Source organism: Sesamum indicum, linkage group LG4, assembly GCF_000512975.1.
Source record: "Sesamum indicum cultivar Zhongzhi No. 13 linkage group LG4, S_indicum_v1.0, whole genome shotgun sequence".
Lineage (NCBI taxonomy): Eukaryota > Viridiplantae > Streptophyta > Magnoliopsida > Lamiales > Pedaliaceae > Sesamum > Sesamum indicum.
The window spans coordinates 11,076,856-11,094,862 of record NC_026148.1 but is presented as its reverse complement, the minus strand read 5'-3'; the positions used below and the strand labels follow the sequence as shown (position 1 = coordinate 11,094,862).

The 18,007-nt window shown below is 33.8% G+C and overlaps 4 protein-coding genes across 4 annotated transcripts in view; 3 read left to right on the top strand and 1 right to left on the bottom strand.

Moving 5' to 3' along the window:
• The window catches only part of LOC105160627 (quinone oxidoreductase), a gene marked incomplete in the record, with an annotated part of 3,154 nt that extends 1,794 nt beyond the window's left edge, over nucleotides 1–1,360 (top strand). The window contains 3 exon segments of the mRNA XM_011078096.2: nucleotides 1–89; nucleotides 525–782; nucleotides 870–1,360. Coding sequence (XP_011076398.2) covers nucleotides 1–89; nucleotides 525–782; nucleotides 870–1,181 — 659 coding nt within the window.
• Nucleotides 3,623–7,355, top strand: LOC105160736 (protein DYAD-like). The gene is made up of 6 exons (XM_020693499.1): nucleotides 3,623–3,971; nucleotides 4,832–4,891; nucleotides 5,476–5,605; nucleotides 5,754–5,881; nucleotides 5,988–6,835; nucleotides 6,953–7,355. The coding sequence occupies exons 2-6, from the start codon at nucleotides 4,835–4,837 to the stop codon at nucleotides 7,353–7,355; spliced, it is 1,566 nt and encodes a 521-aa protein (XP_020549158.1). The 5' UTR covers nucleotides 3,623–3,971; nucleotides 4,832–4,834.
• Nucleotides 7,431–9,405, top strand: LOC110011905 (protein DYAD-like). The gene is made up of 5 exons (XM_020693519.1): nucleotides 7,431–7,485; nucleotides 7,594–7,747; nucleotides 7,840–7,893; nucleotides 8,111–8,764; nucleotides 8,905–9,405. Exons 1-5 carry the CDS (start codon nucleotides 7,439–7,441, stop codon nucleotides 9,064–9,066), a joined length of 1,071 nt encoding a protein of 356 aa, XP_020549178.1. The 5' UTR covers nucleotides 7,431–7,438; the 3' UTR covers nucleotides 9,067–9,405.
• On the bottom strand, nucleotides 9,507–14,526 carry LOC105160626 (8-amino-7-oxononanoate synthase). The gene is made up of 11 exons (XM_011078095.2): nucleotides 14,121–14,526; nucleotides 13,508–13,656; nucleotides 13,300–13,407; nucleotides 12,815–13,050; nucleotides 12,678–12,719; nucleotides 11,639–11,726; nucleotides 11,194–11,327; nucleotides 10,730–10,818; nucleotides 10,228–10,378; nucleotides 10,076–10,144; nucleotides 9,507–9,880 (listed from the first exon to the last, which is right to left on the bottom strand). Exons 1-11 carry the CDS (start codon nucleotides 14,386–14,388, stop codon nucleotides 9,754–9,756), a joined length of 1,461 nt encoding a protein of 486 aa, XP_011076397.1. The 5' UTR covers nucleotides 14,389–14,526; the 3' UTR covers nucleotides 9,507–9,753.

The following is an 18,007-nucleotide window of genomic DNA, read 5'->3' as shown; positions in this document are numbered from 1 at the left end:
CTGTTCCTCCGTCTATTGATCCCATCATAGCAGCATCCGTCATGCTCAAGGGAATGACTGCTCAGTTTCTACTTCGCCAATGCTTCAAAGTAGGTTTTGATGCCTCATTCTAAGTTTTTCATGTTTTAATTGGCCTTTGCTCAAGGAAAGGCCGAAAGGCATTTTCATTTTTCCCAATTATTTGGTGGATACCAAATATTTATGGATCAACAATATAGCAGCTTTACCTTACATTACCATCATGTATGTGGGCTCTTAAATTGTTATATTCAATATCACAGTAATCACTATTATCCCCGCCAGGATTCTTTGTTTACTTATACTGCTTTACTCATATTTAGCATGGTAACAAGATTATCTGTTCGCATCAAGTTTTCCTTGTTCTGTTTACCTTATCATTTTTATGTTTGATTCCATACCAGGGGATTCCCCTTTTCCTTCTTTATTGTTTCTATCTGTTTGATTGAAATATTAGATGTATATCTATCTTATTTCAAGATTATACTAATGGCAATATTGTACAGGTTGAACCCGGACACACTGTACTTGTTCATGCAGCAGCTGGTGGAGTAGGGTCTCTTCTGTGCCAATGGGCAAATGCTCTTGGTGCCACAGTTATCGGAACCGTCTCAACTAAAGAAAAGGCAGCTCAAGCCAAAGAAGACGGATGTCACCATGTAATCTTATACAAGGAAGAAGACTTCGTCACCCGTGTCAATGAGATAACATCGGGTAAAGGAGTTGAAGTTGTCTATGATTCTGTCGGGAAGGACACTTTTGAGGTAACAGATATGTCGTGTCCATAACATGTAAATATGAACACAGTTTTTTTCTCTATCTAAATCTATGACTGCGGATCATGTGATCAGGGATCACTGATGTGCTTGAAACTACGTGGATACATGGTAAGTTTTGGACAGTCCTCCGGCACTCCGGACCCAGTCCCATTGTCGGCTCTTGCAGCAAAATCTCTGTTCTTGACAAGGCCTTCCATGATGCATTACACTATTACTAGGGATGAACTGCTGCGAACTGCATCGGAGGTCTTTACTAGCCTTGCAGCAGGCTTAAAGGTCCGCATTAATCATACTTACCCCTTGTCTCAGGCAGCCCAAGCGCATGCTGATCTTGAGAGCCGAAAAACATCTGGATCAGTTGTGCTCATACCTGATGGGAATTAACTTGTAATTTTTCCTAGCTAGAGCATGGATGGTGTATTATGGAGCAAGTAAAACAAGAAGAAAAATTATGGAATATTATGTTCAGAAATTGGGGTTGCTATGTGGGGTTTGCTGTTATCCTCTAAATGTAATAATTTTGGATGTGCTTTCCATAATTACTATTTTCTTTCAGTTTTATTTGATTTTTCTTCTGCAACGAGATCCCTATCTATGCGTAATACAGGAATGAATGAGTTGTAAACTGATGAATTAAATGTATTAATTGTAAAGATTAGGGGAAGTGCTAATATCGTGGGTAAGTTTTCGTTTAGAATCACTTTAGTTCTTTGAGTTACTTTTTTAATTTTAGTGTTTTGTCCCAATTTGGTCCCTCGTACCCTTTTTAGTTTTCTAAAGGTAAAATGGTTAATTTAAATTTGACTTTTTTCATTTTTATTATTTAAGTTTATAAAATGATCAAATTAGTCTTTTTTTTAAGCAAAAAAACAACTTTTTTATATTTTGTATGCAGATGATATTGTTATCTTATGTGATAATGAGCATTTTGAATTTTTGTAAACATCATTCTTATGTAAATAATGATCATTTTTAAATTTTGTAAACATAATAATAATATTGCTTGATTTAAAATAAGTCGTCACTCTTTTTTTCGTTTTAGTTAAAAGAAATCAAAATTTTAATAAATTTTATACATAATCTGAATATATAATAAGAAAAATTTAAGTTAGTAACTTTTTTATCTCAATAGTTAAAATAAATCTAAAAAAAATAGACCTTAATAATATTTATATTAAATATTTCGGTTTCGAAAAAAAAGTTGATGGAATATATACTTTAATTAGAATTTTTTACAGATTTCATATATATATATATATATAATTCATTGTAAAAGAATTTTTTGAATATGTAGTTACATTTTATAAAAAAAAAAGTTCTATAAAAACTTTTTAAAATAAATTATATATATACATATATATATGAAATTCAACAAATAATCTAATTAGAAGTATATTTCACCAATAATCTAATTAGTATTTAATAAATATTGTTAAAATTTAATTTTGTAGACTTATCTTTAACTCGGCTTTGTAAGTGTTATTTAATTTTTGGATTTTTTTTATCGACTCACTATACATATCTATACTGAACAAAAAATACTTTATCAAAAAAAAATAATAAATTACTCCCTAATATTTTAAAAAATGAAGCAGATTTCTCATCAATAGTTTAGATAGAAGATTATTTACTTATTTTTTTTCAAAATACATGGGGTATTTTGCTAATATATATATAGAAAATTTCTTATTCTTTTTTCATATCACAGGGAATTAAATTGTATTTTATCTTTAAATTTTCTATACCCTTATTAAATTTTATTTTCTTTAAAGAACTCCTGAAAAAATATTAAAAAAATGAGAATGGGTAAAGTAATAAATAATCCACAAAACAAGTTAGTCTATAAAAATATATAAAATTATAATTTATAATTAAAAAGAATATTTTGTCTGTCCACCATAAAAATATAATAAAAATTTAATAGAGACTAACAGATCGTACATATGGATATATTTGTAACTTCTCAAACAATAAATGACTGTAATTTTTCCTACAATTATTTGAAGAAAATATTGACATAATAATTATAATAGGGGACAGAGGTGTTAATTCAGAAATTGAAGGTTCTTTAATTTAACAAATTGATACATACATTAACACTATTCTTTATAAATTTACACATGCATTCCTAATATTTGAAATTACACTAACACTAATGACATCCATTTTATTTTATATTTGGTCCCTTTAGTTGTAAATATAAGTTGAATTAAATTCGACTAAATATATCGAAATTATATATAACTAATACATTATAATTATAATAAAAAAATAAGTTGAGTATAACTTATTAATTATGTAAAAAGTATAACAATATTTATAATGTAATTTACTTACCTAATACGATTAAAACTGAATTGAGTAAAAGGGTTATATTATTATTATTACTATTATTATTATCGAAAAAAATCATGTGCCCTGCACGCAGGTACTTTTTTTAATTTGAATTTTTTGTTCCCATAGATCAATTCTGCCAACATGAAATCAAATATTTTTTAATTCTGTATTTTTTGTATTTTGATGTTTTAGTCATTTATCTTTTTAAGATAGAAATATATCCTCTAACTTGAATTTTCCGCCATTTTGATCCATTAAATTGATCAAGGGAAACAACGTCCCAAATGACAGCACCTGTTGGGCACATATGTTTTTCGCGACAATGTTTACAAACTCTAACAGCTAAAGAATCAAAATTGTAAAAAAAATTAAAAAAAATATAAAGCCTATTTGCTATGATAGAACAACAAAAATAAAGAAAAAGTGGGACGAAAATTGCATTTAATCCTCATTCTAAATAAGGCTAGAAAAAAATCAAGATGCCTAAAAGGACTTAAGGTCAAGTTACGAAATTACCGTATTGACCTTGTAGGTTCAAACAGCATTAGGGGTATATCAATCAATAACCAATCTGCTGAGGGGACCAACTAGCCACTCATAATTCTCTCTCTTCTCTGCGTGTGTAGTGCAGTGTGTGTAGTGCGTGCAATTTCCATTGCCATGTAAAGAGATTTTGAACTCAATCTCTCCCCATTGTTTCCTTCCTTCACAAGTATGATGAATCAGAGCGAAACCACAGCAGTTAGTTATATATAGTGATCCTTGATAGAATTTTTATCGATTTTCAAGAAATCATCAAGTTCATCTTTTCAGGGTTTTCTGTCCTTTGCGGGAAAGGTAGAGATCTTTTGCTCTTGATTATGAATTAATATTCATGATTTCATCCTTTTTTTCTAACTATATATGAGTTCTTTGTCAAAAATTTGAAGGAAAGAAATAGGTTATTTTGGGATGGAACTTTATGTATACTCGTAGTATTATATTTCATGTACGTGTGTATACATGCATATGAGTTCTCTATATATAGAAGTTAGGGTTTAATGAGTTGTGTGTTTGTATTTTTTATCCAAAAATCTTATCGTTTTTCTGCTTTTTGGGGTTAAAAGTGGATTCTTGACTACTGCGGTTTTCCATTCTGTGATTGAACTTTTTTTTTTTTCTTGTGAAATGAAGTTTCATCTGCAAATATTTCTGGATTCCCTTCATCTTGTTCTTTATTTTGACGATCGTATTCTTGAAAGTTGAAAATCATTTTTTCTTCTTCTTTTTTCCTGTTTGATTATGAGCTGGTTTTTATTTTTCTGTGATCTGATTCAAAACTCTAAACCGAAAAAATAGCTTCAAAGTTTCAGAATTTTCAGAACTTCGCAGCCCCTTTTCCTTTTGATCTGTTGTAGTGATCATGCATGGAGTGTGGTACTGTTCTTAGGGCGCATAATAAATACTCAGGTTAATTGTCTGCTTTGATTTCTATAAGAGTGCTGCAACCTTTCTGTTTTTCAGCCGCAATATTAACTTCTTACTATACATGGAAATCCTCATTTTCAGGCATTTTTCCGCTTTTCTCGATAACCCTAATTACACCTCCCACTTTTTTCTCCTCTTTTTTGATTCATCTTTTCCCAAAACCCATTTTCCTAATTCTGCTCTGCAACAACTCATATTTTGATCAATGGTTTGATGGTGTATGTTGACAGATTATGGTGATGGAAACCTACTACAGAAAACGCTCCAAGAAAGCCCATCAACCCACCATGGTTGTGCTCTCTCTCTCTCTCTAACCTGTCGATTCTCACGCATGGTTTTTGCATCAGAAACCCTATCTGTATCTGTTATTTTTGTCTCAGACAGTCACACAATCTCTCACGCGCTCTTACTCGACATGTATAACTACTCTATATATAAAGATAGCTACAGACAAATTATCAAATTCTTGAACTTTCTCACGGTTTTACGCCGCGCGGTGATAAACGCGTTTTGTTTGTTTGCACTGTGTGTACTGTGTGTCCCTGCTGTCACTAAGATACAAAAAAAACAAATCTTTGAATTCATCATGATGCTTGCGAACCGCATGAGTGGAAGTATATATATACACAAATCAATCATTTTCATGCATATAGCCTTAGGAAAAAGCACTTGAAAATTTTTGAACCCCTTATACCCATATTTTCACCAAAAATGCGTGCATAGATATGTATTCTGTGACACACACATGCACATAATATTGATGCTATATGTACACATCATACATATATATCTCTGCAAAAATATATGCTTAATCAGTTAGTGTTTTGAGTATAGTACACAATCAAGACAAAAGGGTACTAATCTTTTGCTGCAGGAAATGGATCAGTGCTACCAAAAAGAGGCGGAGCAAGGCAGCATCACAGCCTCAGAGTCTCCATTTTTAGGCCGACTGCATCACGTACCACCGCCACCTTCATCCGACCACTGCAATCTCCTGCTTAAAGGTACCAGTGCGTGTATTTTTCACGTATTCTTCTACTTTATACTTGCTATTTGTGAAAACAAGTTTCAAGAAATCTTAGAACAAAGTTTACGGTGATTTGTGTATGAAAAGAATGTGCGTCGAAACCCATTTCTCTTTTCCGTATGCAGAACCAGCGGAAGATGGAGGTGAATCCAAGATGCGGATCCATATCAAAACAGGTTATCTTTACGAGATTGATCACGTTCATTTACCCCAGGGAACCCCAGTTCAACTCAGGTCCATCCGAGTTGCTATGGTAAGAAATTTTACCTAATATTAAGATCCTTGAAATATTTGTTCGCGTCCTGTTTCTGGGTTTTTGTTTTTCGAACTTTTATATAAATGAGTTTTTTGGGATTTAGGTCTGCGAGAAGACGGAGATGAATGTCGCAGTGAGGTTCCCAAGCATGGAGTCATTAAGAGCATTTTTCAACTACAGCAAAAGAGAAACGCACCCGGCTTTGGATGAGAAGTTTGTGGTGGAAGCGGTGGTGGCGGAGAAAGTGCTAGTGAGACTAATCCCGGCGGAGGTTTTCTCCGAGCAGAAGAGTTTAGAAGCGTTCTGGTTGATTAGTTCTTCAGCTGCTGATTCATATAATGAAAATGCTGGAGTTACTGCATATAAGAAGGGGACTTGTTTGTCTGAGCTAAAAGGCAATGGGATGGTTAGATGGGGGATTAGAAGGCAAGTGAAATATCTGGGTAGGCATAGGGAGATTCATGATGGTAATGATGTTATTGCACAAAACTCTTCTTCAAGTTTTGTGAATGGAGTTGGGGAATCCCAGATGGAATTAGGGGTTACTTGTGATGAGAGAGAATCTGTACAACAAGAGAAAACTGGAGATTCTGATGATGGAGGGATTAATGCTGTTAATGGTGATGGTGGAGAGAGGGATGAGGAGGAGGAGGAGGAGGAAGAAGAAGAAGAAGAAGAGGAGGAAGAAGAAGAGAACGGAGAAGATGATGAAAACGAGGAAGAGGATGATGAAGAAGAAGAGAAGATTAAGACTAACAAGAATCTGAAAAGAAAGAGGTACTCGTTTAGAAACATTCGTGTGAAGAAACCAAAGAAACAAAAGCTTGAAATCAGAAAACAAAAACAAAAGCAAAAGCAGAAGAAGAATGAGATCAAGAAAAGCAAGGGTAGAATCAGATCCAAGGAAGCATTTGTTCTAAGAGATCCAAAGGATCGCTGGTCTGCTGAAAGGTATATACATGTAATACGACAAATGTTTTGTAATTATACACCAGTGTATTTTACGGCATTTGGCATATTTATTTTGTTTTAGCTAAGTGTACTGAGTAAATTGAGAAACATATGAAGGTACAAGCTTGCCGAGCAAAATCTGTTAGGAGTAATGAAGGCAAAAGGGGCAACAGCCGAGAAACCGATTCTGAGGCCTCAACTGAGAGCAGAAGCAAGGAAGAGGATAGGTGATACTGGGCTACTTGATCATCTCCTAAAGCACATGGCCGGTAAGCTTGCACCGGGAGGTGAAGAGAGGTTTCGAAGGCGGCACAACCCTGATGGAGCAATGGAGTATTGGTTGGAGAGTGCTGATCTTGTTAACATCAGAAGGGATGCTGGTGTTGCTGACCCTTACTGGGTGCCACCACCTGGTTGGAAACCTGGTGATTCCCCAACTCAGGACCCTATATGTGCTAGAGAGTTGAAGCTTTTGAAGGATGATATTTCTAAGATAAAAAGGTCACACAACATACTATAAACTCTGTGGACTCATTTAAGTATAGTTGGAGATGCCTTTAGATTCCAACATTAATTTGTTTCTTGAACAGAGATTTGGAGTTGATGGTAACAAAGATGAAGTTAGAAGAAGAAGTTGGAAAGTTGAGGAGGTAACATATATAAATATATATATATATATATATTAATTAGTTGAAGTAATGCACGTAGCCTTTTCTTGGCTAAGGAGTTGGTAGTTTTAATGTTGAATGGATTTGCAGGGAACTTGAGGAAATTTCATCTAAAAGGATGCAAGATGAAAATCAAGCAAGCAAGATAGCTTCAAGTCGTTCTGACATCAGTCAGAAGCTGGATGATCAGTTTGCCACTTCATTGTCCTCCTCCAGACTTGATATTGACTCACCTGTTTTAATGGTAGTTAATTTATGTATCTTTCAGTTTCAATATTATATTTAAATTATTGGATCCGGCCTGCATGTAGTCATGGTTGTCATGTTTCTTTCCAGGAAAAGTGCAAGGAACAATTGATGACCATCTCTGATTTTGTGAGAGAAATAGAGGTATAATAAATACACAGGCACAGCCATATATTTATATTGCTTCCAGCCATTATTGTGTCAAAAGATACAATATATGCAAGTCAAAATTTTCGAAATAAATGAACTTGCTTTCAAATTATGTGAGTTGAGCATCATTGATCAATCCGATCTTAATTATATCATTGGACTTGATATATTAAAACATGGATATACATGGATGTGGAAAACTTTCGAACAGGAAAGAATTGGAAAGGTAGCACCAAATGTGGAAGAAAGAGCGAGAAAGGACTCCGCATTAATGGTGCCAACAGAGACGCATATAAAAGAGAAAAAACCAATGGCAAGAGAGCCAAAGAGCAAACAGCAGGAAGTACAAGCATTAATAGCCGCAGGGGAAGAAACATCAGAATTAGACAAAGATCAGAACAAGGGAGGAAGTGTAGCAGCAGCAGCAGCAGAAACAGAAAAGAGCGCGGGAGGATCAGTAGCAGCAGCAGCTGAGGAAAAAGCAGCAAAGATACAAAGGCTGAAGAGTGGGTTCAGAATCTGCAAACCCCAGGGGACTTTCCTTTGGCCAAACATGGTCAAAGACAATAACAACAACATTAACTCTAGTTGCAGCAAAATAATGTCCCCTCAGGTTGTTGTCCAGGTTGAGGTTCCAACCCCACCTTCAGTTTCATCCTCCACCGCTTCAGCTCCACCTCAACTGCCTTACACCCACTCACCATCCGTTGTCAAGCCCTTGGCTGAAAAACGTGCTGTCACTGTAACAGTCTCCACTGTTTCTAAAGTCCCAAATCATGAGGATGGCGCCAAGAATTACTCCACCACTACTACTGCTTCAATCAACCTAAATGATGCCCCATCCAATCCTAATGTCATGCCACTGGTCAGTTATTGGTACTAGCTAAATTAAATGTTTCCTAGTGTATGACTTGAATCACTAGATGGGCCCTTTGAATTATGACCAATCTCTTCTTTTTCCTTGTGGGAGTTTTCTTAAATCATTTTTGTGCATTGTGGATGCAGCTATCAGCCTATGGAGCAAGAAACGTGATGGGCTACGACGAAAAGGGATATAATGCATGTTGCTCCTCCTCAGCTACCAGCTTGCCTTCTCAGGTGGGGAACTGGTTGGCGCTGAATACTCTCAAGTCCGCCTCTGATGACACTGGCAATATGCATGGTTGAACTTCATCATCATATTGTGAAACATAAAATATCTTGCTAGCTTTTTGTTCTTTTTCGCGATGTGACTACTTGGTTTCTTGCGAGGATAGGCCATCAGGCCTTGAAACTTCTGCCTCTAGTGAATCTAATCAATGTTATCTTCTCTTGATCTACCTGTGTCCTGTGCGGTGACTTGGGAAATGTCGTGCCCGTGACAAATTTTGATCCTACAGAGAAGGAACCTCGACCTTCTTATGCTCATCTGTCTTCAGGTTTTTGTTATAATTGTTTGGTCCCTTTTCTTTTTCTGTTTTCAAGATCAGTTTTCTGAAAATGGACTAACGTCAACTATATATATACAACCCACAGTTCTTCAAAATCCCAACAGTAGAATCTCAGAATCCCAGCAAAAAGTTGATGAGAAGCTTAGACCTAGATATTTTTGTGGCCCAGAAAACCAGTTGAATTATGAGGAGCCTGTGTTTATTAGTAAGTAGGCAGTTGATTGAATAGAGTGATTTTTACATACTTTGCAGTAAAGAGATCGCAAAAATGCTCATATGAGACTATCCGCCTCAAATGTCTATTTTACTATCTGGTCAGAAATGAGCTCTGAGATGCTATATCAGAACAACTACACTCAGAAGTTCGGTGTACTTTAATCTACTTGAAGAAAAGGAGCCAAAATAAGTAAAAGAACAGAGAAAGCTAAAGCTTGGGGAAGCAAATTGTGCTAAGCGCTTCAATCTCCTGAAAATTGACACACTGTGCCAGCGCGTCTGTGAGCTTCCGCAAATCATCCGTTGTGTGTGCTGCAGTCAGAGTTATCCTTAACCTGCAAGAAGCCGAAGATCAAACCCCATGAAATATTATATATATACTTGAATCTATATATCTATGTCAAACAGCATAACTATATCATGGAACATGCAGATCCAGTCAAACAAGCTCCCATGGAAAAGAGCACAAAGTACAATTACGAAAAAGGAATTAGCATCAAATTTCAACATGGCATATGAGTTCGACAAACCTGCAGGACTTTGGTGGTACTGTTGGAGGTCTGATTGCAGTTATGTGAAAACCTAATTTCAAAAGATGCCTGATTTACAAAGATGAAAATGTCAGGAACATTGACATAAAGCCAACAATATAAACACGCACACACAAGGAGAGGGGGGTGACCTGCTAGCTTGCAGGGCCTTGTGTTCACTCCCCACAATAATTGAAATAATGTGACTTTCGGCAGGAATTCCTGTCAAAGCACGGAACTCTTGGACCCGATTCCAGATAACACTCCTACGCCATGCCTCTTCCTTTGCCACAACAACAGCAGCTGCATGATAATGAGTAACCAAATGTAAGTGAAACAGTCGGTGAAGCATGTTTATAGAAAGATCCACTATTGATCTGTTCGTTTTTGTACTCGTTCAAGTTTTAACCACAATGAATCAATATGTAGAATATGTAGTCTGTTTATTTTGAAGAATACTTATAGTTTGGCATAATCTAATGTTTGCATTGTAAGTAAAAATGGGCAGCTGATTCCTCTAGCTTGTAGTGAAGAGACACATTTCTCCTAGTTAATTAGAAACAGAATGTCAATCTATTGATGATGGGCCTTCTTCATCTCACCATTAATAGAAGCACTGTATGTATAAACCAAGCAACATACAAAAAGACGAACCATGAGAAGCAGCAGCAATGGGCACTGGTGTGGAAGTTGAAAATATGAAAGACCGACCCCGGGATTGGATTAGCAGCTTCCATTTCTTGCTGCCATCCATATGATGAAAGACATAAATATCGTTGGTATTCAGTCATTTAGTGAAATAGTTATTGCACTAGCCATAATTCACCACAAACTATTTATTTCATATGGAGCATGGAATCAGGATCCGGGGTTGATTTCTTCATGTAGAAAGAAAGATAAGGTTCTGCCACATTATTTCAGATAGCCTAATGAGCTAAGTTTATTGCTATCCAACAGTTGGGACAGCAATTCTGGACAATTTAAGCAAATTGAAAATTTGAAACTGCGTTACAAGCAAGAAAACATATGCAATCTAAAATAGTGGGAATATTCAAGTCCAAACAAGAAAACATCTCAATGAGCCTTTAAACTGATGAACATTTCAGAAGACTCATTACCTGCATCCTATGAATCCACCGTGGCAACCTGCTGCTTTACTCAGAGTGCCTACGCAAATGTCAACATCAGTTTCACAGTTGAACATTTCGGCAGCACCTCCACCCCTTTTTCCACAAACAAATGTTGCATGAGCCTAGATATTTGGAAGGAAGTGAAAAAGGTTTAGTTAATATGTCGTACATTCTCTTAAAACCAAAAGGTACAAAAATAGTTGGAAAATACTTCATGTAAAAAACTGAGCAAAAATTAACAGATGATCATTAGGTCAAAGAAGTTAGAGGTGACTCAAGTATTACTTTGTCACCGGTGTGTTCCTTGATGGAGTTGTGCGTTTAAGTGAGAACAAGTAGATTTCACATCAGCAGCTAGAGTTACTACCCAAGATGCAATTCATTTTACAAACATCTTTTTGTAGTTTCTTGAATTGAAAATTAAGAAACTTACATCATCAATTACAAACAGAAACCCATGCTTCTTACGGAGTTTTGCAAGCTCAGCCATGGGTGCGAAGTCTCCATCCATGCTAAACAGGCTGCAAAATGAACAAAATTAATTACCCCAAGTTTTATAATGTTTGAAAATAGAGAATAGGATGACAAGTATCTCTATATCAAAAAAAGAATAGCTTGTGCATATAAAGAAACATTTTTCCCATTTTACTTTTTCAAAATTTGGTGAGCATAAATTTGACATGTAAACCATAGGGAAAAAATAGAAATCTTTCGATTTGGGTATTCAATCATCTGGAGGAAAGATCTATCAATTGTTTGCAACCAGTCTCAACTCAAAAGAGTTCATGCACAAAGAGAATAGTAGAAGAACATTCTGCACATTCTGATGAGTCACACAATAACATGCATACCCAAGAAGGTATAAAATTATTCCACTTTGTCTAGTCTCTTCACGATTTACACATTCTCTCCATTTCACGTCTGCTAAAGCCAATAATAGTCATAAACGTTGATTTATATTTCTAAGCTACAATATGAAGACTGGATTTCAAAGCAAATGATGTAATGCATCGAAATCTCATACTGCTATAAAGATCTTTTCATGATAAAGAATTATATTTCCTCAAAGAATTAAAGAAAAACATCAGTTTCAGACCACACTTCTAAAAAGCACAAAATTTTCTTATTCACAAGGTGTTACACAGTGTTAATCTTTTACAAGCAAGAAACAAAGACTACAAAGCATAAACATGGTGCACTGCTTTTGCCGTTAATGGTGAGGTGCAGGGTCAAGATTTGCATGGAAGTAGCAGAGGACTTAAAATGGCTGAATGCACTCTAGAAGATGCTGCATCCAAGGTTCAAAGGTCTAGGAGAACCTATTTTAAAGTTTAACTCCAATTATGTATTTTTAAAAATTAATACCTCCGGAGTTCAGCATTATAAAACAATATAAACATTGAACAAACAATTAAAGCATGCACAATAAACAGAACTTTTTTCATATTCATTACTGCAGAAAAATGACTAACCTATCAGTTACAACGACTCTTTTCTTCATTGGACAATTTGACCTGTTGTTAGTCCAAAAATCAATGAATGATTCACATTATCTTACAGAAAGAAGAAAATTTTGGCAGACAAATAAGAAAAATGAATAAAAACCTACAGCAATTCATCGAGATGGCACATATCACAGTGCCTATAGACAAATGCCATAGCACCTCCTTGTTTCTCAGCAAGGCGAATACCATCAATTATTGATGCATGGTTCAGCGCATCAGAAAATATAGCAACTCTATCATCATATGAAGGTTTGCCGCCAGCTAAGAGCAAACCAATATTTCCAACCGCTGTCAAAAAGGCCATGTTGGCTGAAAAGCCTGTCGGACAAAGAAGGCAATCCTAATACTTAATGTTAGAACAAACAGAGGAATTGGTTTTATGAGAATAACATCATGGCGCCCACACAAAAGATACCAATGATTAAGTAGATTCAAACAATAAAAAGAAAATAAAACAATGATTTTAACCGCCTTGATGATTTAAAACTGTTTATTACTTGATCAACTTTAGATAAGAACCTACTGAATACAATTATGAAAATGGCATAATTGTGCTATCCTGCGTAGATTATGGTATTAGAAGTGATACCTCTTTTCCTTTTAAGTCGGCTAATGATGACTCCAGTAACCTATGGTAACTAGTGTACCCACATATCAAAGCAGAACCTCTTGGACCCATTCCATGTTCCTGAGCTGCCTGCATAATCAGCAAACTTATATAAATACCAACAGCTAAGCACCCATAACATGCTAAGTTCAGTAAAAATCATAGAAATTCAACAGCCCATTGAACATGCCTTGCTAGCTGCACTCCTGATCATTGGATGCGAACTCAGTCCCATGTAATCATTTCCAGAGAAAACAATCAATTTCCTAAGCTTTCCATCAGTTAGCTCTACGCGGTCATCATCTCTTACATTCTCATAAATGGCATCATTGTCATCCCCTATAAATTGAAAACAACAAATGAATGAAAAAAAAAAATAAAGATAATTTGAATTCATGTACTCAAAATTGGTGAACTATTCATAGAGGACATGGAATGAGCAGAACAAGGAGAGGAAAAGATGTTCAATTGATCGAAAATCAACAGTCTTTCAATATCTCATCTAAGAACTTCCACTCAAACATTCTTTAATTTCATAAAGCTGAAGTCCCCCCAACATTCTTTAATTTCATAAAGCTGAAGCCCCCCCAACCCCCCCCCCCCCCCCCCCCAAAAAAAAAAAAAACAGTGTCCAATATCAACTAATCCCAACACACGCACATGCAAAGATTGGTATGCCTGAAAAACAAAAGATCGTCAAGAGCCCAAAAACAAAAAAGACCAAAATTTTCCACCAATTCAAAGAACAAGAGAAAAGATTTGTAGCCAAAGAAAAGAAACAGAAAACAAAATTAGAACTATACCCGAACTGGGGACATCGTGCAGCCATTTTTGGAATGTGGATTCAGAAATGTTCACTTCAACAGAAGCTCTGTCCCACTCACATGGACCATCAAAAACCTGAAATTCTTGATTGGGATTCGACGAACAATTTTCAACGAAGGTGGGTTGATGGGCAACTCCATTGGGGAGATGAATGGGCCTAAGGGAACGCAAGACTTTGAGGGATTCAAGCTTCGACAGAGCTTCTTCCACCCAGTTGTCCCACAGGGAGCAGCCAACCACCTCCATTTTTTTCACACACTCGAAAAATGAGGAGAAGGGTTCTGCAGATAGATGTAGGTAAGTTTTATGAATGGTGCATGTGAGGCAGCGACAGTGAGTGAGGTGAGAGTAGTTCGCCAACACTGTACCCTCTTCGCAGTTGTTGCCTTGTTGGTCCACTCCTCTGCTACCATGTAAATGTGTGGCTAATGCCAGAACGCTTTTCTTCCTTCCAGGATACTTAGTATTCATTTTGTGGGCCAACGTCAAGAAAGCCCAATTTCCAATTATCTATGTCAAAAGAAAATGATTTTGAGGCATTAATACTTGGGTAAAATACACTTTCATTCTTGAATTATTCGTTATGTAATATTTATTTTTCTAAATTAATAAATATAATATTTATTTTTTTAGTTGGACAAAAGCATCTCTTATACCTTAAAATTTTATATTATTTTTAATATATTGTAGTATTTTGTACATTAAATTATTTTTGAATTAATTTTTTTAAATAAGTGAAAGTTTTAAATTAAAAATAGAGTATATATTAATACATATATATAGTAGACAGACAACAAATATCATATAACTAACAACTCACAGATGCTTCTTAAAAGAAATTGACGATTATATATATGCTTAATCAAAAGCTAAATTTTTTAGGAAAAAAATGAATATATATTTTATCACATTTTTTAAAAAAAATATGTCCAAAAAATCGATATATAATTACTCATTTTTATCTAAAAGAATAAGTAGTTAATAACTTAATTTATTATCAAATCAATAAAAAAAATTCATGATTTTTTTTTGTGTATTTATTGTATTCCTTCATTACTTAGTTTTAAGTTTGTAAAAAAAAACAAAATTCAAACTATTTAACTCAGTAATTATATTTTATTTTATTATAATAAAAGATTTTTTTTTTCAATTGAGAATTTTTTAACTAAACTTAAAATGCAAGATTGCTAAAAAAACAAATTCTTTGAACTAAATATATATATATATATATATAATATAAGGACAATATTATCTAAAAATTTAATTGTAGGGGATAAGTGTTACCTTTGTTTATTTAGAATAATAAATGTTACATGACAAATAGTTCAAAGAGGCAAAGTGTATTTTGCCCTTAATACTTTCAAATGATAATTTGACAAATTATTTATTAAAATTAGGTAAATTACAGCTATCTCCCATGAAGGTTGGTACAATTACAAATATCTCTTTATTGTTTGAAAAATTATGATACCCTCATCAAACAACGAGAAAATATTTAAAGTTATACCAATCAAAAAAATTTATTGTAATTTATCCCCAAATTCTCTTTTAATTTAATCACGTTATTGTCAAGTAATCCATATTAAAGTGGTGGATAATTTCTTCACCTATAAAAAAAACCCATCATTCTTCTTGTTGATACATACTATCTTGCATACAATTATCCTACAAAAGAAGAGTTATAATAGTGAAAGGTGTTCTTATTGGTCGAGACTTGGACTCTACAACTTGTTTCGAGTAAGTTAGATTCATACAAACATTGTTGAGTTATTGTATTTCAAATAAACAAATCAAGAGCAATGTATTAAACCGAACTGACTAACCAGTCCAGACAGAAATTCAAACTCATAATCAATTTAAATTTTCACAATAATACGGGTGATATTAAACCCAACTGCTCAAGACCGGTCAAAATCGCTTTTTTGGGTTTAAAGAAATAGACTAAAAAAGGAGACTCAATAGTGAAATTTGTTTTAGCTTCTTTAAGAATTTCATTTTCCAAATTTTCTCCAAGATTTTCCAAAAATTCATCACTTTTGAAATAATTTTTAAATTCAAAATTACTACAATTGTGGGGAATAAGTTATAATATTTATTTTTAAATTATGCATTTGTTCTATTGAATTAATTACATATTTTTTTTAAGGTTGCTTTTTTTTTTTCTATTTTCTTTAGTTTAATCAATTTATATGTAATATATTGATGTATTAAGTGTATAATATGGTCCAAATTAATTATTTTTTCAATTCGATTCAACAGGTCAGGTCAGTGACCCAATGATCAGATAATTTATTTGGTTCAATCTCCGATTCACTTTTCAAAATATTGATAATAAATAATACAGCTAGATTAGTGGGAATATTTTGTTGCACTGGCTTGAATATCTTTAAAGAGGATGAGATTCCCGCAACTCAATTTAGAGATATTTTGTATATTTTTTTCAACTTTAATTATTATTTCTACAATAAATTGTGTTAAAAATTCATTAAAGATATTAAATTAGAGATAATTTGAAAAAAAAAAACTAATTTGATATTAAATTTAAAAGCCGAACATAAAATTTGTTCTCTTTCCGGAAAGGAAAACCAAAAAGAAAAAGAAAGGGCTCAAATGAAATTTAGACAAAATTGTAAACTTAGTCCAATATGATAGGGTTATTTCAGAAATAGTCCCTGACTTTATGAATTTTTCAAAGTAGTCCCAAGTTTGGTTAAATTCTGTAAGATGGGGACCATTTGATTACAAAATTGGTCATCCTCATTCCTTGCCTTTAAAACATAATGCAAATTTTCGAGTGAGCCAATTTCTCCGTTAGTTGTTCACAAAAGATGGAAAAAGGAAGTGTGCAATTCACGTGCTTGTTAACAAAAGATGGAAAAATGACTATTTTGTTCTTATGTGTTAAAAGATACTATTTTTTTTGTATATTATTTAACTTATTATTTGTCACTAATAATTATTTTTAAAAAAATCATAAATTTTATTTTGATTAGTATTTCATATTTATGTTTTTAAAAATGTTAAAAATATTTTTAATTAAATAATGCTCCCACTAGTAATATAGTTTTTCATTCATACACAATATTTAAACTTACATGATTGCAAAAATAATTATTTTATTAATTAGTCAAATAATATATGTGCACGCAATTATACTCTGATATCAACTCTAAATATATAATTTTAAAAATAAATTAAAAAGGGTAAAATTGAATTAAGATTATTATAATAAAGGTAAAATAATAAAAAATAAAGTTAAATTTATTTGGAAAAAAAATGAAGCAGCTAAAAGCACCCCTGAAGATGTTTCTAACTTTTGATCTAAAATCATTTTTTCTTAGCTATTTCAAAAGTAAAACTTGGCATCCCAAACACTTCAAAAGTACTTTTAGAGAACCAGAAGTTGAAAAACGCTCTTTTGAAGTGCTCGCAAGCACTCTCTAAATAAAAAATGCAATATTCTCAAATAATCCAACGATTAATTCATAATAAACACATATTAAAATAATTTACTAACGAAATATACAATTTTAACAAAAGAAATACCCACTTTTTTTTTTCGTAAACGTAATTTTCATTAATAAAAAAGAACACATAATAGTACAACAAAGTTTTTTAGTTGGTTTCTCCTTCGACAGACTAAGGGATAAGCCATAATCTAAATAAGGCACATGTACTAATAGACGTGGCTAGGTTAATACTAAGGATGCGTTGTTTGACATCTTCCACAATCAAGAAGGCCGACGTGGCGGGAGTCCTCTCTTCATGCTCAAATCTCCTCAAGTTTCTTGCTCTCCAGATGTGATAAACACCTGAGGCTAGTAAAGCTCGGTAAGCAAGGTTAGCAATGTGTTTTACCCTCCAT